Source organism: Chenopodium quinoa, unplaced genomic scaffold, assembly GCF_001683475.1.
Source record: "Chenopodium quinoa cultivar QQ74 unplaced genomic scaffold, ASM168347v1, whole genome shotgun sequence".
Taxonomy (NCBI): domain Eukaryota; kingdom Viridiplantae; phylum Streptophyta; class Magnoliopsida; order Caryophyllales; family Amaranthaceae; genus Chenopodium; species Chenopodium quinoa.
The window spans coordinates 2,404,946-2,429,722 of record NW_018743448.1 but is presented as its reverse complement, the minus strand read 5'-3'; the positions used below and the strand labels follow the sequence as shown (position 1 = coordinate 2,429,722).

The following is a 24,777-nucleotide window of genomic DNA, read 5'->3' as shown; positions in this document are numbered from 1 at the left end:
AAATACTAAACCAAGCCCAAACCGAACTTAGGTCCATCTTACCTACGACCCAATGGTCATGTGAGGGTCCAAATACCTTAATCCCAATCCTAAAAAAATTAGGATTTATTACGAGATTCTAGAATCCTCTAGAATGTTTCTAATTTATCCTTTCCCCAAAAGATAAGGTTAAAGAATTTGATATTGAATAAAACATGTCTTTGTACGGATATTTGATTAACCCAATCCGATTGGAAATCAAAATCCTTACGGATTCTTATCTTTAGAAAAACCATCGCAGAATGACAGAACTATCGCGCCGCGATGGACCCTGTCACGGCGCGATACTCTTATCGCCCTGCGATGAGACCAGGTTTATTCCGATTCAAATTCTGATTTTTCACTACTAGAAATAGGCCGATTTCCGACGGACATGTTTTTCCGTCGTAAATTCTGACGGATTTTTATTCCGTCGGAAATTTACGACGGATTTCCTACGAAATATAAATCCGTTGGAATATATGGGCTTTCCGACGGAATATTCTGTCGGAACTAAACGTTTTGACGGAAATAAAATCCGTCGGAACTTTCCGACGGATTATTCCGTCGAAACATTAAGTTTCCAACGGAAATAAAATCCGTCGGAAATCTCCGACGGAAAATTCCGTCGAAATGTAATTAAATAATAATAATAAAAAAAAAAAACCAAACCTAAAAAACCGGTTATTATACAAACTCATTTCCGCCTCTTTTTTCTTCTATTCCCTTTCTCTCTTCTCTCTTCTTCTTTCCTCTTAGATTCTCACTCTACTCCTCTGTTCCTCTTCATTCTCTTCTCCTCCCTTTCTCTCTCCTCTCCTCAATCTAAATTCCTCTCCTTTCCTCTTCTCTTCTCCAACCTTTCACTCTCCTCTTCGATCTCTTCTCCCCTTTCACTCTCCTCTTCGATCTCCTAGCCACCATCAACGAAAACCATCAATGAAGACCCAAGATCATCGTCAACACCGAGACAACGCCAACACCGAGATCAACAACAACTACTAACACCGAGATCAACAACAACCACCAACACCGCACAACAACGGCGCAACAAAAGCCTCCGTCGCAACAACACGGTTTTATTTTCTTAGACTGTAAATCTAGCCTTTTTTTCCTTTTAAATTCTGATTTTAGTTAATTATTGATGTCATTGTAATGTTAATGTATAAATTTTGTTAAATAATTGTATAATTATATATTTCTTTTAATTAATTTGGTTAATTTTCGTTGTTTTTTTTTTATGTAATTTTCGTTTTTTTTCTTGGAATTTTTTTCTTTTTTGTTAAATTCTGGTGGTGGTTTCGATTTTTGCGTGGTATTTTTCGGTTTTATTGTGTTAATTTCCGTATTTTTGGGCTCATTTGTGTTTTTTGGGGGTTAATTTTTGATTTTTTTGTGGTTAAATTTTGGTGAGGTGGTGTTGGTGGTGGTGTGTGGGTGGTTTCGGTGGTGGTGCGAGGGTGGTTTCGGTGGTGGTGCGTGGTTTCGGTGGTTGTGCGTTGTTGGTTAATCTGGGATAGGCTTCGATGGTGGTTAAGGGTTAAGGAGGAGGGTAGTGGTGGATGAGTAAGGGTAAGGGGTAGGTGTGGCGGTGGTTGGATGAGGGTGGTTAGGGCTGGTGGGGGTGGGGCTTGTTTTTTTTTTTATTTGTTTTTGCAGGGGTTTCCGACGGAATTTTCGACGGGCTTTCCGGTACCGGAAAACCTCATCCGATGAAAAAAATCCGTCGGAAATTCCGTTGGAAAACGCTGTTCCGACAGAATTTCCAACGGAAGTAGCCGTTTTTCCTACAAAGGGTCTTCCGACAACACGTTCCGACGGAATTTCCGTCGGAACCGTGTTTTCGACGGAATTTAGGGTGTTTTCGACGGAATTTTTCCGTCGGAAATGACCTGTTTTCTAGTAGTGTTTTCTAATCGCTTTGACTCTCTTTTTTCCCTATAAATAGAGGTCATTTCACCCCTTTTTCAGATCACCAACAATCATCATCATTACCCTTAATATTCTTAATCATCTTATCTCTCTTGATCCCATGTTCTTAGCCTTAGCCTAAGCACACCCTAAACATATCCTAAATACTCATCCAAATCAAACACCATACCTCTTTCGCTAGATTTGAATACTCCTAGCCATACTCGACGTTGCCTTCGACCTCAATGTGAAAGGTTGATAGTTCTGAGGGTTTGGTCCCAAACCTATACTTCAATTCATATTTGATTTATTTACTTTATTGATTTTACTTTCTTGAAGTTTACTAATGTGAGTATTGTTTTGATAGCAAGAAGGTTGAGGCATCAAAGTGAGTAATTCCACTATCCTTATTCTTTGATTTTGGAGTTGGAATCATGCTTACAATGTTATTTTAATTCCTAGTATCATGCTTAGGATGTTTTTATGATTTCTAGTATCATGTTTAGGATGTTGATTATGATTTCTAGTATCATGTGTAGGATAACGCTTTGATTTGATTATTAGTGACATGCTAGGATTTGTTATTAATTCGTTTAGTATCATGCTTAGGATCTACTATAAATGATATTTTGATGGTGTTATTATGATGATGATTGTTGTATTAATCATATGTTGCTTGATTATTCATGATTTATTGTTATTGCTTGATCACGCCCTTTTTTTGCAAGTACAAAGGGAATTTATACTTGAAGTTACACCTAATAAGATAATTAATAATTTGATTTAGGCTTAATATGATTTTAATTCAAGTGATTACCGATAATAGATTTGATTGTGCATTAATAATTAACCCACATAGATTAAACAAGTTTAGGGTTAATTTGATGTATGTATGTGGCTCGAAAAGCACACATGAATATCATAAGAATTAAGTAGAGGCCGATTTAGGGCGGGTTCAATCTCTTTTAGGTTGGGTTCGTACCATCATCCCCGAACATCCAGTCATGGTTCCAAACCACTATGGAGTTAGCGATCTCCGTGATCGTGAATGGGGTGCAACCTTCACACTCGTGAACGGTTTACAAGTTCCTAAAACTTATTGGCGATTCTTCTATCTCTAGCTTCCTTCCCTTGGAGCGTCCATGCCTAAAAAGCATGAATCACAGTGGGGCTCAAAGTTGAGTTTGAAAAATTCCCTACAGATAGTAAATAACTTAAATTAGCAATATAAATTAAACAAGTCCATATTTAGGTTAATGGAATGATGTTAGATAGATATACCCGTTTGGTTGTTTATGAACACTTAAAACTTCAAATGTAATAGCTCTGAATTCAAAAATTGACCTAATGGATTTCTCCGCATTGTAGTGCTAGCAAAGTTTATCTAATCACAGTTTCAAAAACCATTTTAATCACACAACAAGTATTTATAAGGTTAACACACAGTCAGATAGTTACCATATCCATAACAAGAAGGTATCGGCTGTTAGAGATCCATAGCAAATCAAAAATGTAAACCTTTTTAGTTAAGACATGATAAACCAATAGTAACCAATGTTGTGAGGCTGATTCCGTAACGGGGATGAATATCTGATGAACAAACGACAATTTATGATGCACATATCATTTAACACATATGAAAAATTGGACAAAACTTGCGTAGCTCAAACCTTTTCAATCTTGTTGAGATCCCTACAAGGTATGAAGGGTTCATAACACTTTGTAACAGTTACTAAGAGTCGATTGATTTATCGTATGCGTGCACCATCTGATCTCAGTACTATAGTCTATGTGCAGCATGTATAATAAAGCATTGTTATCAATCATAATTAATAAACATGTGTAATAACAACCACTGTAAATACCTGGAATATTGCTAGCAATATGAGCGTAGTTGAGTTAATCCCATTTGCATATCATATAAGTACACATTTATCAGCTGCAATTGAAGAAAATAAAAAAAATAAAAATAAAATGCCATTTAAATATAGGTTAACATGTCTATGTACAATAAATAAAAATTGGTTGGAAGATTTTTGATATAGCATACTTCAGTAGTTACACATCTATCTAGATACAAACACAAAGATTCACCAATGTCAACCTGATAATTGGTTTATTTTTTGCACAATAGCATTCATCATAATGTCATTCTTTGTGAGCCTTCATACATATCTGTTTCTCCAAGGATGTTAGTTGTGATACATATTCAAGAAATAGGGGAATTGGAGATGCTGATCTTGAAACCATTTCACATAGCCATTATCATCAAAACTGTGTACTTCAATCGAATTGTTAGGTCCCTACGTTTTATGAGTAGTAGTTCAGAAAACAATGAACCATAGAGACATAGGGTAATAAATTATTTAGGCAATTACCAATACTATATTTTGTCATTGTCGCATAAACAATCAATTTAAAAAAGTATCAACCCTCCGGTAATTGCATTCGAAGTGCATTTCTTCCGCCTCTTTGATTTTGATAATTGGGCCTGCAATTTTTTTATTTTTTTGATGTTGTCACTTGCAAACTACGTAGAGTTGAATATTAAAATAAGAAACATATTGGAAATAAGATTACCAATTCAGTTAGAGTTTGGTTTTCCTTCTCGGCAGAGCACGTTGATGCTTTTTCATGAACAGGTATATGTTGCTGCAATACACAGTTAGCAATACTGAGGAATTATTGATGACTATTACCTTTTCCACTTGTGCTTTTGAATTGCTTTTATTTCCTTTGTTTGGCTTTGAGGATGATGACGTCTTTGTCTGTAAATGGGGAACAATAGATACTAGATCAGAAATCGTATCGCTTAATGTAATGACCATTACATTGATGAATGATTACCTTTTTTGAAAATCACAGAGTTATCTGCAATTTAACTTTGGTCTTGTCCTTGGCCTCCTAACGCGGCCTCTTCTCTTAATTTGAATATGTGGAAATCAGGTCTTTTGTTTCATCATTACCAGTCTTTGTTGTTGCTTTTGCCTTTGGAGTTTTCAATTTGATGTCAAGGCTCTTCGCTTTTCTCTTTTGCTTTTGTATCCTTCAGTGTTTCTTCCTTCTCAATAAGGTCCTTTAGTGTTTCAACACCCGGAGGAAATTGAGGCTCATTGAAACGGATATTACGAATGCTGAATGAATCAATATCGAAGCATTTAACTTGTTTTTCTTCTTCTTCGCCAGTGTTATCCACATCTAGCTTTCGCTTAGTGGTTGAGACACGTGAGCTAACCATCAACTGACCATTAAGGCTTAAGAAAGGAGACTTAGAGCGATTTAGATGTGGATAATTCTCAATGGTATCGCTTTCTTTGTCAGTACTACAATCGATTGATTCTGGAACCTTGGATATACTATTAGATATACTAGCAACATTGTTAATGAGTTCAGCCAATGATAACACCATGTTTGACACTTTGCAGTGAATGTCTTTTATGTCTTTCTCCATTTCCTTATTTTTCTACAAGGAAAAAGCAAGAAGATTTTGAATTCAAACTACATTTGAAATTACAAATCATTTAGCACATAAACCCTAGATATATGCAATTAATGATTTGAATACTTCAAATACATAAACCCTATATATATATATACATATATGTATATATATATATATATATATATATATATACATATATGTATATATATACATACATATATATATATATATATATATATATATATATATATATATACATATATGTATATATATACATACATGTATATATATATATATATATATATATATATATATATATATATATATATATATATATATATGTATATATACATGTGTGTGTGTGATTAACGAATGTTCATAAATCGAATAAAAAATCGAAAATTAAAAATTCAATTGTATTTCAAATACATGTGATTCAAATCAGTTTTGAGTATACTTACATTTTTAACCATGTTTGGTGTTCAAATATAATTGTTGAAGCTTTAAATCAAAATCAGCGGCCACAAAAACTAAAAGGAGTTTTCCGTGGAGAAAGATGAAGATGTGCAGCGTAAATTTTTTTGAATATAATCATAAATTTTGTTAAAAAATTTGAATATAAACTTTTCAAAATTTAAAAGATACTGATTTTAAAATCTTCTGTACAATAATAATAAGATAAGGAATTAGGAAAATATCCTAATTATAATTGGTGATTGAAAATGTTTCTAAAATTAAAATAATATTTCTAAAAATAAAAGATATTGATTCCGTAATATGTTTTTTTTAATAATAATTATATTAGATTCATTTAAATCTCGCCAAAAAAGATTTATTTAAATCTTTGTACATGTTTAGTGTTAAATAATTTGCATTGGTCGTATAGTACATTAATAGTAATTGGTAATGTCCAATATAACGTATGGTAATAGGCATTTAATAATTAAGATGTTTCTAATAGGTAATGTCCTATTCATATTTTGGTAAATTCCGTAAACACAAACAAGTTTTATAATTCGATCTCCGTTTTTTCGGATCAAACAGGGTTTCGAAAAAACAATGATACAGTTTCTTCTCGGATTTTCATGACGAACCTAGATTACCGAAAAACTTAAAATATTCGATTTCGATTACACAAATTCGTTCTTTTCGCATCGTTGATTGATATTGCACAATCAAAATCTATTTTTCAAGGATTAAAAACCTACCTAGATGCGTTAGAATACCGAATTTTGATTTATTAAAATTTTGCAAAGGCTTTCTAAATCGGGCCTTATTATTATTATTATTATTATTATTATTATTATTATTAGTATTATTACTATTATTATTATTATTATTTTATCTCCATTGATATGTGAGTGAATTTAAGGGACATAAATCATATATTGGTGCATTAATCGGGTGAACAAACTTGAAGAACATTGAAGAACGTTGAAGAACATTGATGAACTATGAAGAACAATTTTTTTTATTTTGATTTTTTTGTTTAATCTTATTTTTGGATTTTATTAAAAATAGATTTTAATAAAATAATATCGAAAATAAAAAAAAAACATTTTTCGAAAATCAATAATTAATTTTTGGAAAAAAGAAAATGAATTAAAAATGGAAAAAATTAAAAATAAATAGGTTTGATCAAGATTTAAAAATAAAGCAAAAATCAGTCAATTATAATTAAGTATAGTCATGGTCACAATAAAGATGACCATAGTAGAAACATCCTTTTAACAATGTTAGGACACCACCAACCACGTTTTAATCGACAACTAATGTAAACGCATTAAATTTTACAAAAACTAATAGTCCATGAAACAATTCGCTCAAGAAATAATGCTTAAAAATTACAAATTTTACAATTCTTGTTCGTATTATGATATCGGTGAACAAAATTATAAACCAAATTTGTCAAATATACCAACAATTTTACATACTGAAATATTATCATAACAATTCTTCTTCAAAAAAAAAAAAAAATAAAAAAAATAAAACACATATCATAACAAGAAATACAACAATTAACAACTGCTTGAATGAAAAAATCATCTCATCTTGAGCTCATAGTGTAACACCCTAGAAATTCCTTTCCTTAAAAAAAATTTATTTTGCCCTTTTTAAAATACGAAAAAGGAAAATCTAATACATTACTGCCACCGTGAAAATGGCTAAGGCAAATATCAAAGACTCACACACAGCGGAAGACTACTTTTAAAACCATTTAAAAACAAATCAACTTAAAAAGTCAAACCAAACGAAAGTAAAAGTCAAACAAAGTAAACCTACAACTTGGAACCACTGTAGGCCCTTAAAACCCAATCAATATTTAAAACCTTTGCGTTAATTAGTCTCACGATCATAATAAAATAAATAATATTCAAAGTAAATAAAACACATCATAATCCTATGAGAACTAAGCATGATTCACTCTTCACTCTTCACTCATGCCCTTCATGAATATGCTTCCTCACCTGAAAAGCTTCTCTCTACTTGTCCCCACTACTCGCCATTAGAAATGGGTCGTCGTTAGGGCCAAGGCAAAGACAAGGCCAAACAAACCTATAAACACACAATCAGCAATGCTGAGTACATAAGCGTAATAAAACACACTAACATGCTTTCATCCTAACATCACACAACTTACCGTGTAGCACCTGTTTACAAGTATACAAAACATTCAACACCTAACTAGACCACTATCAATGTTCATTTAATTTTGATTACACATCGAACGGGTTTCCAATCAAATCCCTGCCTCAAATAAATTGAGGTAAACTACACTGGTAGCTAACCGGGTAGGCAACTGTCACATAAAGTGACTGGACGTCCTGCGCATAATAATAATAAAAAAGAAAATACAGCGTCCTGTACTCCCAGTAGAAGTTATGGTCAAATATAAAGTCGCATAACTCCCCCCCATATGTTCATACTTAAGGTATATACATTCCAAGAGTTTTGGTGTGTAATCTCTTTCTCTTTACGTTATTTACATATTATTAGACTCTGTGATGACTCTCAAACCACAGCACAATCAAACATTATCATTCATTCAAGCAATCAAACATACCAATTTAATTCTTGAATAATTAGTGACCACATAAATCTAATAGTTGAACCCTTTTTAATCTACCTCAGTGTCAAAGACACCTTAAACGCATAATGCGCCGCAAATCCTATCCCTCGGTGTTAGAAACACCTTAAGTGCATATAAGCACCGCAATATAATTTATTCATGTGTACTAAGACACTTAAATAGCTCATTCCTCATGCTTATAGCATCAATAAAAATTATATGAACCACAATAAAATTCCCTTTTCATATTCCAAACCAAAATTAAACATTTAGTTTAATTAAACATGCTCTCTAACATGCCAATAATAAAAGTGTGGTTCATAACCAATATGCCAATATAATTAATTCTAATCACCCATTCATCACAAATAATTCATACATCACAAATCATTCACCAATCATCAATCCAATCAACAAATTCCAACAAACACCTATCATGACACTACTTGGAATTAATTAAACAAAGCCTAACATGCTTCTATACACTTAAATCATTACCAAGTACGCGAATGTACCTTGAATATAATCTCAAAATCGCCACGACTAAATAAAATCACTCACTTGAAAGTCTCCTACAAACCAAAATTATAAAGAAGCATTAATACCTCTTTCACACAAATTTCCAGCAATATATACTCTCTTTAAATCACTCATAAACCCTCTAAAATAATCTGAAATTTTATTTAAAACCCTTACTTTTATTCCCAATTAATGGGTAATTAAAAATCCTTTCAAGAAACCTAATTATAGCTTATATATATAAAAATTCCAGCATTATTTAAACTTATAAAATTGTTGTAATTTAGTTTAAAAACATTAATTTCAATAGTTTTAGTCAACCACAATCAAATTCCATCAATAGACATTAATTTCGAAACCTAGGGTTTTCAATTGGGATTTGTTAAACATTGCCCGCAAATCTCCACATAAAGCCCACAAATTAGACATGGTTTGACAATTTTGCCCATTTCTAAAATAGTACCCAAAGTGAACAAATCTCGATCTAACAAATGTAGAGTCGTACTGGGTTGCCCAGGGAGACTGGAGGGGAGGCCGGAGAGGCGAGGGATGCCGGAGATACGTCGTCTTCGACGGAAAACGAGGTGGCGCCTAGTTTGGACGCCGGATCCATGGCAAGGACGTCCAGGCAAGGCGCCACAACCAGTGCACTGGCGTCCAGGCCAGACGCCACAACCAGTGCACTGGCGTCCAGGCCAGACGCCACAACCAGTGCACTAGCGTCCAGCCCAGGCGCCTCAACCAGTGCATAGGCGTCCAGGCCAGACGCCACCACCAGTGGACTGGCGTTTCTGCCAGACGTCGCCTTAATTTTTTTTTTTTTGACTTTTTTTTATTTTGTTTTTGTTTTTTTTTAAAAAAAAATGAAAATCTTGAATTCTATTAAAAACAGTTTTTTTTTTTTTTTTTTTTTTTTTTTTTTTTTTAATTATGTTTAATAAATTTATGTTTTGATTTAGGATGTGGAAATTATGTTTTTTATTTGATTTTATAAAAAATATATATACTAGACTTATAAAAAATAACACATAAAATTATTTAAAAGTAACACAAATTTTCTGATTTTCCAAAAAAAAAAAAAAAAAATTAAAAAAATATATATATAAGGCAGGTGGGGCGCCTGGCAAGGACGCCCACCCACTGGCGGTGGCGCCAGATCCGGCAGCCATAGCCAGTGGGCAGGCGCCTGGTTTGGACGCCTCTACCGTTGGCTGGGCTTCCAAGCCACACGCCACGCCACCGACACTGGCTGCCGGAGCTGGCGCCACCGCCAGTGGGTGGGCGTCCTGGCCAGGCGCCCCACCTTCGCCGCTTATTTTTTTTTTAAAAAATAATTTAAATAATGACCTTGCCACCAAGTCGCCGCCTTTCCTCCGCCGCCGCTACCTCTTTCCCTTGCCGCTTTTAGAGAGATGTAGTGAGTGGTTTTTGTTAAAAACGAAAAGGGCAATAAGGTCACTTTAATACAAATTTGTGGGCTTTATGTGGAGATTTGCGGGCGATATTTAGCGATTCACTTTCAATTTGGGGCTTTTTAATTTAAAATTAAATTTGAAAATTAAAATACAAAATACTTATTATCAAACATCCTAGAATCAACACAAAACCCAAAAACAGTAATTAAATTTAGGGTAGATTTAATTAGAAATAAAAACAAAATAAATAATTTTTTTTTTGAACACCACCGACGCACACAACCACCATGGCTGGCTGCTGCCGCGCCACCTGGTGGCTGCTGCTGCTGCTGCTGCTGGCGAAGGTTGGTGGTGGTGGCCGCCGGTCGGTGGTGGCGTGTGGTGGCCAGCCGGTGCGTGTGGTGGTGTGTGGGTGGTGATTATATAAATAAATAAATAAATTAAAGGGGAAGGGGAAAAATTAAGGGAAAAATAAAATAAGAGGAGAGAGAGAATTTACTTTTGGGTATTTATACCCTCTCCATAACCTCCTACTTACTACCCTTTATTATCCCTTTCCTACTCAAACTAGGATTCCTAATCAAACTAGGATTTTGACTTTCTTTAAAACTTTGACTTTTAAAAGTTATCTTTTATAAAATAATATGCCCCAATATTCCCAAATCATAAATTGAAATATTTTCAAGATTATTAAATAATTAAAAATACACTTTTAATAAAAATCATTCTTTTTAAATTAACGAAAAACCCTAAAGAATTCATTTCGAATTATTTAAATACTTTTAAGAAAATACTTATTTAAATTAAAATACGTATAAAAATTCGGGGTATTACACATAGGCTCAATCATCTCATCTTGAGTTCATAGGCTCAATTATCGTCTCCACATTGTCATTGCCACATCAATCATCCAAGTACATATAGGCTCACAACAATTTTAAAATGAAATTAACACATACACACTTCGTTTTTTTAATACAATTATACTACGAAACATTATACTCCTCCGTCCCTAAATGATCTTCACGTTTTCCTTTTAGACGCCCTAAAATGTTGTTTAATTTCCAAATCATATTTTATCAATTTTGGACAATATGAAAAGATTAAATTATTCTCAATTTTATTTATTTTTTGTTTAAATTCACTCAACTACCTAAAGTACCCTCACATTTCCTCTAACATCATCTACAACGGTAAGTTACAATGTTGTGTATCTTGCTTTGCTATATTAATTTTTAAGTTACAACACTTTTTAGCTACAAAGTGTTCCAATGGTGAGCAGTGAGCTACAACAACTTGTAGTTTGTAAAAAAAATAAAGATTTTTTAAAAAAAAAAGGTTGTACACATGTTACAATGGAGTGGAGTTTGGTTGTTTCTTTTCCAATCAAGCATGTAGCTTGTTTGGGCTACAATAGCTTTCAAGTTGCTATATAAAGCTTGCCATCTAGACCCATAATAAGATGGTCAAGATGTTTCCCGTGCTCATTAATGACATTTTTGTAATTAGCAACTTTTCAAACTGATTCCCAATTTATTTACTCTTAACGCAATTTCATTTAAGAATTATATAAATATATTCCTTCATACAAAAAAAATATTACTCTGTATTATTATTATTATTATTATTATTATTTTTATTATTATTATTATTATTAAATAACTTTTTTTTATTTTTGTTACATAATAATTTTAATATTTTAGGCTCAGCTCAATTCAACCCCAATTCCAATAAAACTTAATTTTAAGGTATCATTTTTGTAATAAATAATATTATTATTTTTGTTAAATATTAATTTCAAGAATCGGGCCTTACCTCCTAGCTTTAACTATCTAAGTCTTTAACCCCAATTTCAGGAAAACTTAACAAATAGACTACATCATAAACGCAAACAATTACTCGAACTATAGAGAAAAACGAATATGATCTCAAATCCCCAACTATATGAGATCTTAGCCTATTGATTAAGACTGATGGCTTGTGTAAATACAATTCCCATTTGTAATTTGTATTGCCTTTGATTGATTTAGATCAATCCCGACTATAATAAGCTGATCTAAAACTAAAATAATCTATTAACTATTATTAAAACAAAACGTTGTTGACGTCATCACTGTCCACATGTCACTCACATAATAAATTTTTTCCCACCTAAATGCAAGGATGATGTCATCTTTTTTTTTTTGGTTTTTTTGTGGAGCAACCATATTTAAAAATTTTAAATTTGAATATTGAAAGCTTCTACATTACAATTACAACCTATCAATTTATCTTTAAAAAATGAAACAATTATAATAGTACACTAATGAATGGACTCCTACATTGAAATATGTATTAGGCGACGTTGAACATGTATTATATCATAATTTTGATGAAAATCTAAAACTATAAATTACAAATATTTTTGTAATAATTCTTATTTATATTTATCCATTTTTTTTAAATGTAAAAATTATAAAAATAAATTTTATATAAATCATGCATCGCACGGGTTCTAACCTAATAATATAATATATTCTCTCACATAAACAATGTAGCACATATGAATTGAGTGTACACAACTTACCATTTTCCTTACTTAACACCCAATCAAAGAATCCAATCCTAATGTCACTATCCTTAATCCCTATCTTATAGGAGTAAATCACTATTCCCTCCTTATTAACTAAGCATAAAAAATCATCATATCATAACTCAGTTTTTCCCTTCACTACAACAAAACAATAAACTTCCTAACTACCTTCTCTCCCAAATTCACTCAATTCCACTCTTCTTCTTATACTGCATCTATAAAATCACCCCAAAAAAAAACGTCATCATACAAAAAATAAAATAAAAATTGAAGCTTTCATCAATGGCGACCGTTTCAGCTTGGCCAAACAATCCAAACCCTAACCCTAATTCTCCATCTTCTTCCCCATCTTCATTCCTCCAAGTTGATCCAAACCTCCCACCACAACCTTCATCGCCGGCGACTTCCATGTCGGAGCAATCTGATCACCTTTACTTCGATTCCAATCCCGAAGAATCTGATTCTCTCTCTCCTCCTTCTTCTCTTCCCCCAATTAGAACTTCTTTATCGGAAAACCCTAACCCTAATCCCAATTCCCCAAATTCGCTTTCATCTTCTCAACCTCTTGCTCTTCTTCATGTTTCGTTTAATCAAGATTATGGGTGCTTTTCATCTGGGACTGATCGAGGGTTTAGAATCTATAATTGTGATCCTTTTAGGGAAATTTTTCGAAGGGATTTTGATCGAGGTGGGGGTATTGGGAAGGTGGAAATGTTGTACCGATGTAATATTCTCGCTTTAGTAGGTGGAGGACCTGACCCTCAGTACCCTGTTAATAAGGTTATGATTTGGGATGATCATCAAAGCAGGTGTATTGGGGAATTGTCGTTTCGGTCGGAAGTTCGCGGTGTTCGGCTTCGTCGTGATCGAATTGTGGTTGTTTTGGAGCAGAAGGTGTTTGTTTATAATTTTGCAGATTTGAAGCTATTGCATCAGATTGAGACTAGTGCTAATCCGAAGGGGTTGTGTGAGGTTTCGCAATCGGCGGGGAAGTTGGTGTTAGTCTGTCCTGGATTGAGGAAGGGGCAAATTCGGGTTGAGCATTATGCTTCTAGAAAGACTAAGTTCATTATGGCTCATGATTCTAGGATTGCTTGCTTTTCCTTAACTCAAGATGGAGGTCTTTTGGCTACCGCGAGCTCGAAGGGGACGCTTGTGAGGATCTTTAACACTTTTGATGGTACATTGCTGCAGGAGGTAACTTCTAATTCGAGTTTCGTTTTTCGCTTGAGAAATAATTTATATTTGATTTGTTTCAAATGGCATTGCTTTTTGGTCTTTCTTTCTTATAGATAAATATATGTGTTCATGTGTTTCATAGCCAATTTGATTTAGAAGTATACACAGTGACAGAATTTTGAGATATCAAGTATGCCTGTGTCTTGTGATGCCGGATAGTGATATTTACTGTTTGTAATCTCGAGATTGTATGTAACTTTTGATGATGATAGGGCTATAAACATTATGAGATTGTGTTTAGTTGATGCCTGACATCTCTTATGAAGTTGCTTCATTTGTTGAGACTAGGTTGAAGAGAGTGGAATTGTAGTGTAGTTGAAAGCCAAAGAGGCAGAATGCAAATTTTAGGTGGCTAGGTGAAGAAATTTCTTTTTATCTTTCACATTGTGGGAGTAAAGTGATAGCTGGCATGTTTGTAGTTGATATAAGGAGAGGAAATGGATAAAAATGGGTAACAGTTAACTAGTGAATGCCTTAATGGTCATTTGAGGGCCGCAAGCTTTATGTTGTGTTTGGTTTGGTGTCGGCTTGAGAAACGGTAAATAGCTTGAAGAATGCAACAATGGTTATTATAGCTCATCAAGGATGTCATTAAATTTAATTACGAATTATGTGATCACTACAAATTTTGGAGGTAATTTAGATGCAAACAAATAAATGCATAAGTTATTGGGAGCTGCAACCACAGAAACTTGGTTGCCACAGTTGTCAGCATCTGATAACCACATATGCAGCTGAAAATATATGAATATCTGTAGCATGTTCTGTGTCCACTAAACTATCGGATGAAGAACTTGAAGTATTATTCATTACCACTAGTTATGTTTGTTTGTAAATAATCACTATTGACGGAAGATTATCTGATTAAAACCCAAATGGCACTGACTATAACAATTTCCCTAATATAAAGCTGATCTAAAACAGCAAATTATTTTAAAACTGGACTATGAAGGATTTTGCTTCCCTTTCACTTGGTTCCCCTATTTGATTTTTAATATTTTGTAGCTTTCATTAATGATTTTTTTTCCTCAATCTCAATGGCATACAAGATTGCCAATGAATCTTTCATATCAGATTTATTGGGTACTGTAGGTTAGAAGAGGTGCAGATAGAGCAGAGATATACAGCTTGGCCTTCTCTACCACTGCTCAGTGGTTAGCTGTTTCAAGCGACAAGGGTACTGTTCATGTCTTCAGCTTGAAGGTTAATTCTGGTTCCCCAGTCACTGAAAATCCAAATCCTGCTCTTGAAAGCAATGCTGCTGGTGCACCTGCAGGCTCATCTCTTTCTTTTATTAAAGGTCAGTCAGTCACTACTTGCAATATATATCATTAACTATGTCTTCTATTGTGTGCTAAATATCAGCATCTTGTATAATTTTCGGATTTCCCTCTATGATGGAATGTCAGTTAGATTTACAAGAACTGAAAGTTTATTTATTTACTAATTTATTTATTTACTAGATTTAAACCCGTGCAATGCACGGTTTTTATTTATAGTTAAACTTATCATTTAATATTTAATCGAAATAACAAAATATATATACATAATATTACTAATTTTTTTAATCATATACAATTAAGGTTCATACATATACAAACAAATTTTTAAATCTTCCAGGCTTCAATTCCATTATACTTTGTAAATCAATCGTTGATCATGGCTGTTGATAAGTTGCGTATTTAAACCCACCCCCTTGAATTGCAAAATTAACCTCCCTGTTCATCGCATTCAAGAATTTCTCAGTGTTCAAATTCTAAAATATGCTTCTTTCCCTGCAAAAGTTTTACATTGAAAAAAATATTGGATTTAAAGTGGTGATAAAGTTATTAGATATGATAAATTTTATTAACGTAGCGAATAAATGTTAAATGATGAACATTTTTTTTTTCCCGGAAAAGAGAAAGGATATATTTTTAGTTTCAATGATTATTTCTTATTTTTTTTGTTTCTAATCCAAAACTGATATTTTTTTTTAATAATTGAAGGTGATTTCATTTTTTTTATTAGTATATTTTTAAAAGATATTTTATTATAATCACTTCTCATATTTCATTATTTTTTTTATCTAATCCCATTTTTTTCTAAAAATCAATTGAACTTGAATTTCATTTTTTAAGTTTAATAGTATTATTTTATATATACGAAATAAAATAAATTGTTTCTTTTCTCTTAGATAAAATTTTCAATTTTTAAAGATAATATTTTATTTTTATAATAAATTTAAACCTTTAATTTTAATCCTACGTGGCGCTTTAAAATAATAATTCTATGTGGCATAACCCTATACGTAACACGCTAAAACTACTAATCCTACATGGCGCTCTAATAATTTTTAAAAAATTAAAATCCTATGTGGCTCTCTAAAACCTCAGGAAAAAAACTCCCCTTTATATATATATATATATATATATTGATGCTCGGTTTTAGGTATTATGATGTGTGGATTGCTATGATTTTTTAAAATCACAATAATTACTTATGTTCAAAATCATTTTTATTGTGAATCTTGAAAAATAGTTTTTTTTTTCCTTAAAAAAATATTTGATAAATTTTAATTTACCATCTCATTCGAGTATTGTATAATTATTCAAAGTTGTAAATTATTTTTTATTCTTTATGGATACACACTTATTTTTTATGATTTAAGAAATATAGTATTACATTCGTTATTTTGCCATATTTTAATTCTTAATTAAATTGTAATCCTTTTATTTAATTTAAAATTTTGTATATTTATGAATCTCATTCATTGGATATTTTGATAAAATTCCTAAATCATAAGATAACAATTTTTTTTAACACTAAAGTTATCTTTCGTTGTTTTGTTTATTTTACTTAGCACTTGAATTTAAAATCTCAAACCTTATTCGTTAATTTTGCTTGTGTGACGATTAAAATTTTTAATTCATAATTAAATTACAATTCTATTTTGAAATAATTGCTTTGCTTATGCGTTTTTATAATACTCCCTCTGTTTCAAAATGTTGTTCCATTTAGAATCTTTTGACTATTAAAAAATAAAGGAAATCTTCTAAATTTCTTTCTATATATAAGAACAAACATAGTTGTATGAGATTTAGTTTTATTCGTCTCAATGAGTACATTATTAATATCTAAATTTTTATAATATTTGCTAGTGTGATTAAAGTTGTTTGCGATCAAAAATTTGCATCCATATATGTAAATAAATTTTTTAGTTTTTTTAATTAATTTAAATTTTAGTAGCTCAAGATAATTTTTAGTCCTTAAAAAAGATAATTATTACTCCCTTCGTTTCATAATGATGTTCCTATTTATGTAAATCGATGTAAGTTTTTACCCATCTTTGACCGCAAATATCTTTGTATCACATTAGCAAAAATTATAAAAGTTAGATATTAATAATGTACTCTTATTTTTAAAAAGTAAAAATTTCCAAACAAGAACATCATTGTGGAACGGAGGGAGTAGTTTTTTAAATAATTTAAATCTTATTTAATCACTATTCGTTGTTTTTACCTAAGTGGCAAAACTCTTAAATCTCATTTGTCACTTTTACTTAGGTGGCAAGTGAATTTTTTAATTCTAAAATAAAATACAAATATAATTTTTAATTGGTCTAAATAATGCCTTTGCTTATGTGGCGCGCCGAATGCTCTAAAAAATGCCTACTTTATTTATATGTAATATATTAGATTAGATTAGATTTTATTTTGTTATTTCACAAAATGGATTTTCAGTGGCGACAATTAAATACTTCGTATTAGACAAGTATTTCTCATTGCTTATTGACTTTATTTCTTAAGTTGATTATTAGCATTACATGTAGCGAAAGAGGGATTTTCTTGTACTAAGGGGTTTTTTCATTTGTTAAATGTATCATGTCCTACTGTTCTTTTAGTGAGCTCAATGAGTTTCATAGCCTAACGAAAGATATTGGAAACATGGACACAGTTGTCTGTACTTTGTTTGTTTACAAACATTTATCCACTTCTATGTCGTCCCTGCCCCTTGTGTTTTTCTCTTAATTACTTTCCATTCACCCATTCCCCCTATTACAAAGAATTGTGCCCCTTAGCCTACCATAGCTTAATAAGGATTTTGGATGGTATAGAATATAATAAACAATTTGTTTAACTTTTTAACTTTTAAGGGTTTCTGTGTAAATTTTTTATAGGCGGCTGTTACTTACATTGAATAACTTATTAACTTTATACCCCTCCCCCCCTCTTTTTTTCTTTTGTAAATTTTTGTTGTGTGTGTTTCCTGATACAAGAATATCCACTTGTTCAATTACATCCGTTCTTTAATAAAAATGCTTAAAACCAACTATTTGGTTAGAAAAAACATTGTGGTATAATATCGTTCTTTGGTTTTTTAGGGCAACAATTTCATGGACAAAACAGCCTAGGCTGTGCGAACTGTGTATTGCCTTAAAATTGTTATAAGGCCTCTGTACCAATCAAGCTGATGGTGCTGATACTTGCATTGAATCTGATTTTGTTGGCTGTGTAGAAAAATATTGCACGTTTGGTGTTCATATGAAATTAGGTTGGTACTCATAGATAATGCTAGTTTGCTAGATAGTACCTTTTTTTGTTTTTTTTTTTTTTTTGAAAGATAGTACTTGTAAGTGCATTGTTCTTGTTAGTTTGGAGAATCAAACTAAGGCTGATATGTCATCGATTTTTAAGTAATATATAAGGCTGATAGTTCTCATTTTCTTGACTTTTTGGTCTTGAGTACGTTAGAGGAGCTTAAAAATAGCTACTTTTGTCATTCTTTTTGTCAATTGCTTAACCCGTTAAGCTGTTACTGTGCTTGTCTTTATGTTAGCCCCTTTCTTTTGCTGTTAGTTACTGTGTTGTGACCATAGATTGATGGAAGTGTAACTTGGTTTTTGGAAAATTGTATTACTAATAATATTATAGTTGTTTCTATTACATGCTGGCCTGAGTCATTTTCGTTGTGCAGGAGTATTGCCTAGGTATTTCAATTCAGAATGGTCAGTTGCTCAATTTCGTTTACTTGAAGGGAATCAGTATATCGTTGCATTTGGGCATCAGAAGAATACAGTGGTAATTCTTGGCATGGATGGCAGGTCAGTAACCAAATAGATAGCACATCTAAGGTTTTATTATTTCTTTTTTATGGTATAGAGAGTATATACAGCTCTTTAAATTTCATGTTATGCTAAGAATTTATATTGTTGAGTGTTGCTGAGTTCATCATAATTATAGACATTTCTACTACTGCAATGTTGATGATGCTGTGGATGTTGGTTTATTTCCCTCCTCCCCTAATGGGAACTAAGATTTCAACTAAAAGCCATTATATTGCACCCCTTGGCTGTAACAGGGACGACTTTTTTATCAAGTCCTTTCCATTTTTAGCTTTTGAAGGGTGCACACTGAGCTGCAGGCTGCAGCATAAAAGATCCATAATTTTTTAAAGCAATTTTTTATGCTGATTTTTTTAACTTCAAAAGTACCCCCCACCCCCACACCCCTTTTTCTTTTTTTTTTTTTTTTTCATTTTTTTTTCCTTTTGGGGGGAGGATTATGAGCAATCAAAATTACTACTCTCACACAAAATTTAATTGAGTACCTTGTGTTTCAACATGCTGTTACACCCCTAGTATAGTGGATGGCCAAGATTAATTAATTCATAAAAAGCGAAATGTTGTAAATAACCCACTGCGGCCCAAGCTTGGCCTTGGCCATGGCCAATATGCCTAGGTTTTCTATCCGTTTTGCAACTCTGCCTTTCCACTTTGCTGACTTCCTCCCTGCCTGGATTTTCCCTGGTGATTTGGCAAAGCTACAATACAGCTTTTGCCATCTTGATTTCATGCCCAGCTTGAATATATTGGCCCTGGTGGTTGTATAGAACTTTTTTTTTCTTCTTCCGTATGAGTTTAAACATGGAACTCCTTGTGCTTCCAACACTATTGACCCTCTAAAGCAATATAGGTCATAATTTAAAGCCACAGTGACATGAAAACCAACCAAGTAGTCTTCTATTGGTTAAAATATCCACTGATCTTCGCAATGTAAGTCTGAATTTTTCAGTAAGCCCTGTGGAGGTGCCTGTACAACTGAAGTGGAGAAAATACATTTGTAATTAAAATTCAATTTACCGTCAGATGAACATATGTTATAAAATCACTTGCATATATTTCATAGTTATAAAATATGTTACTGGTGATGTACCTCAGCAGTTAGCATACCTTTTTCAATCACTGAATGTTTCATTGACCATTGTTAATCTACCTGTATTTTGGGTATCAAATTCTCAAAGTTATTGGTGAGATTTGATGTTTTTTTTTTTTTTTTACAAGAATCCAGTAGCAAGACTCCCAATTCCAATCACCATCTTGGGACATCTTATTCTTAATTCAGACTTGCGACATGTCTATCAATATTGAATTCACCTGTTTCTGCGTTGTAGCATTCAAACCTTGCAAATCCCTCTCCTTGTTTCTAGTTGCCTTTTTGTTTCTCTTTTGAAAAGATTTTATGGTGCCTTTTATTGCTTCAGCCTAACCATACACATCCTTTTTTCTTCCTCCCCTTCAATTGAATACTAGAGAACTTTTTTGTGAGCATGTTTTGTGCATAAGGTAATTTTTATGATTGTACTATGGGCAATACAAGTTTCTTTGAAGACTGACAGTTTTGTTCGTAATGTAGCTTCTACCGCTGCAAGTTTGATCCTGCAAAGGGTGGAGAGATGACCCAACTGGAATATAACAACTTTCTAAAGCCAGAGGAACCCTTTTAACAGAAGCACAGGAAATAAAAAAGAATGTAGCATTCCTCTTGATCCCACTCCCCTTCAATGTATATTGTTATGATTTTTGTTTAACCATTTCGGTTACCTCTGTATCTATTAAGCTTTCAGAGGTATACACTACGCATGTTTATCTTGTAAATATTGACTTATTACTTATATGGATCAGGGTAATTGGATGCTCTTTAACTGATAAGATGTAATATGTGAAGCTGCTTACTTACAGACCCTTCCTCGCACATGTTCTTTTATAATGTCGTTAATACTTCCTAAGTTTAGTTGCAATGTTTCAACTTTACACTATTTATCCACCATGTTTGATTATCTTTAATATTTCATATTTATCTTAAAATAGTTACGTGAGATCTAGTTAGAATCTTAAAATTGCCTTAAATATATCGTTTAAATATCAACTTTTTGGTCCGTATAGTGGTATGGGTTTGGAATTAGGAATGGGGTTAAGGTGGTATTGGGTTGGAATTTGATAGTTAATACCATGTGTTTTGTTCAATTTTGGAATGGAATCCCTCACTATTCCGTCCTTTTTTTTGATACTTAAGGGAAAGGAATGAGTCAAACCCACCTCCCTCCAAAGGTTTTTAAACCCTATAATTCATGGGTTTGAGGTATGAGTTTAAAATTTATACTATTGACAACCAAACATATAGTATGAGTTTAGTCATTCTAAACCCATATCTCATACCTATATTCTACGAACCAAACACCCCCTTATAAATATTTAATTTTAGGGTTGAAATTATGCATTAGTTAGAGTGAAAATAGAATACGATTGCAAAATAACATTACAACTACGTCGGTGGCCTGTGGGTTCAAACTGAAAATGATCTTTACAATGTTTAGACCAAAAATCAGCACACCTCTATTACCATTTCCTAGGTCACCGCTGAATGTGTAGACTATATTCCCTGGGTTTCTTGTGATTGTCTGTTAATTTTTTTTATTTTTTATTTTTTATTTTTTTTTGGGCTAATATTGTACGGAGTATTATACTTAATTTATTTTTACTGAACTTTACTTATTTTTTATTAAATTTTATTTAATTTTTTTTTTTATTTCGTATATAATTCTCACTGCTTAGCTTATTTTTACATAACAATTTGCGGCATAATATTTTGTTTTGATTTAAGAAAAAATTAGAAATAATAATCCCAACTTTCATCAATTTTGGTAGAATAATCCCAACTTTGGATTATATTGGAATAATCCGAAATTTGGGGGGTCTTCTTTTTCTTCAATCCCAAATACTGGTTACCGGTTGAATGGGTTAATTTTTTATTTTTTTTTGGTTAAAATGACACGTGTTGCAAATTAAGTGGTTAAAAAAGATATTAAAAAAACAAAAAAAAAACCAACCAAAACCCCAACCACCTTAGAACTCCGGCAACATGCCACCTCCCCCGCCTTACTCGCCAAATCGTCGTCCCTCCCCCACCACTAGACTCGCCGCTCCGGCGCTTCCCCTAAGCCACAGTCCCCCTCCCCGAAACCCCCACGCAACCACCTATTAAACCCCTCCATCCCCCATTTCGGAAACTTCCAACCACCACTCTGCTTACCCCAAAATCCTAGCGGCTAGGGTTTCGACGTTGAGGAAGTGGTTGTTGGGGGTTTTCGGGAGTGAGGGAGGGGTTTTGAGGGTGTTTCGAATGGTTGGAGGGGTTTAAAGGGAGTTCCGGTTGTGGAGGGCGGAAAACCAAATCGAGAAAGGAGGGGATTGGGGGTGGAGGTGGGTCGCAACACCGGCATAGGGTGTTTGGGGGGGAAAGCGGCGCACTGTTGAGGCAGGGGAAGGGAGGGGTAGGTGCGGCCGGCGGTGGTAGGTGGTGGTGGTGGTGGGGTTACGGTGGTCAGGTAGGGGATAAGGGTTTTCTGGTTTTTTTTAAAAAAAAATTAATTTTTCTGACACGTGGCACATAATCTATAATAACAAGTCATTGACTTTTGTTGACCAGTTTGGGATTGAAGAAAAAGAAGACCCTTTAAAGTTCGGATTATTCCAGTATAATCCAAAGTTAGGATTATTCTGACAAAATTGATGAAAGTTGGGATTATTATTTCTAATTTTTCCTAGATTTAAACCTATTTAGACTAATTTTACTCTACCAATCACATACTTGTAGGACAAAATATAATGTTGATGTTGCTACATGTGAACGGCAAAGCTGTAAGTAGAGCATAATTATCTAATTATTTGCATTGCTTAGGATACTTGCAGTTCATTGTCAGTTTCAGAGTTGGGCTCAGAATCTGATCATCTTGTTTAGGGGACCACTTATACTGTACCAATTGCTAACCATGGAATTTCAATCTCATTTAGAGCTATACTTAAACTAGCATATTCTGTAATTCATTACAATTTTCGAAACAATTTTATCAAATCATCAATTCAAGTATTCAACAATGTATGGTTTGTCTGAAAACAAAGTGTGTGTACTAGTTATTATTTCAAAGAAAAATGTATGCAAAATGTAGGCCTTTAACCTAATACATTATATAATATACACATGGTCAATCCAGGTGTATCGGTTAATTCAAGTGTATCGAATGTACTCGGTACATATATTGTGCCCATTACTCCTCAAAATGATAAGAATGTGTCGAGGCCTCGAGGGTATGGTATGCATAACTACTCATATTACAATTATATTTCCTCCGGTTTTAAATAATTGCTCCACTTTTTATTTCCGGCTGTTTTTAAATACTTGCTCCATTTCCTTATTTGGAAAGCTTTTACCATATTTAATTAATTTCTCTCACCTAGTGGACCCACCATAAATCATATTTTATTAATTTCATATTCTCTCTCTTCCAATTTTCTTCACTATTTTTGCTTTTTACAATTTTTTATTCTTCCACCTACCCCACTACTTACATATTTTATTACTTTCTCCAATTTCTTCTAAAACTCCGCGGATGGAGAAATGGAGCAAGTATTAAAAAACGGAGGGAGTAAATGTTAAAAGACCAACTCAACCAAAATGTTTATCTGATGGTTAAGGCCCTACTCGGCCCTTAATATTTCACTTTGAAAGGAGGGTACGTGAGTATGATTCGAACCCGTGACATTTGTGTCACATTGGTTTTGATACTAAGTTAAAAGACCAATTCAACCAAAAGTTTAAGCTGATGATTGAGATCCATGATTATGTTCTATCAATAAGTAATTATTGCATTAACCAATTACTATAAATCACGATCTATAATTTTTTTCAATAAATATGATCACCATAATAATAATATTCGAAAATTAAAAGTCACCCTTAATGGATCATTAGTAGTATATTTGACAAATTTCATAATTAAATCATATAGAACCACCCCTTATTTGATCATCAAACCTAAAGAGTTTTTCCAGTTATGTACCTGCTCCAATAGATTCCTAATTAGAAATGGCCACTTTGTTTGGTTATTATAACCTAATTAACATCAACAAGCAAGAGATATAATGCAATTATTCACCAAATTTTCTTGTAGAACAAGAACTAATAAAGCAAGTAAATAATATTGTATTCATATTTATATTTTTAAATGTAGTTTTCTATAGAGTCCAACTACTGCATTTCTTGAGATGCTCCAACCTGAATTTGATTAATAAAATGGCCTTATTAATTAATGAATTAATTAAGTCATAATAACCAAACAAAGTGGCAATTTCTAACGGGTAACATTGACCCAATCATATTGATAAATGTGAAAAAGGATCCTCCATTCTTTTATTCGGATCTAGTACATAATACAGACAGATTTGAAGATTGTTCACAGAAATTTGTGTTCTGACTTGACCTGGTCATACGTA

General features: G+C 32.8%; 1 protein-coding gene across 1 annotated transcript; it reads left to right on the top strand.

Annotated features, from left to right (window-relative positions):
- The first annotated feature begins 12,905 nt into the window (after window positions 1-12,905).
- On the top strand, window positions 12,906-21,238 carry LOC110739283 (autophagy-related protein 18a-like). The gene is made up of 4 exons (XM_021919749.1): window positions 12,906-14,144; window positions 15,279-15,486; window positions 19,143-19,269; window positions 20,861-21,238. Exons 1-4 carry the CDS (start codon window positions 13,230-13,232, stop codon window positions 20,949-20,951), a joined length of 1,341 nt encoding a protein of 446 aa, XP_021775441.1. The 5' UTR covers window positions 12,906-13,229; the 3' UTR covers window positions 20,952-21,238.
- Window positions 21,239-24,777: the final 3,539 nt, after the last annotated feature.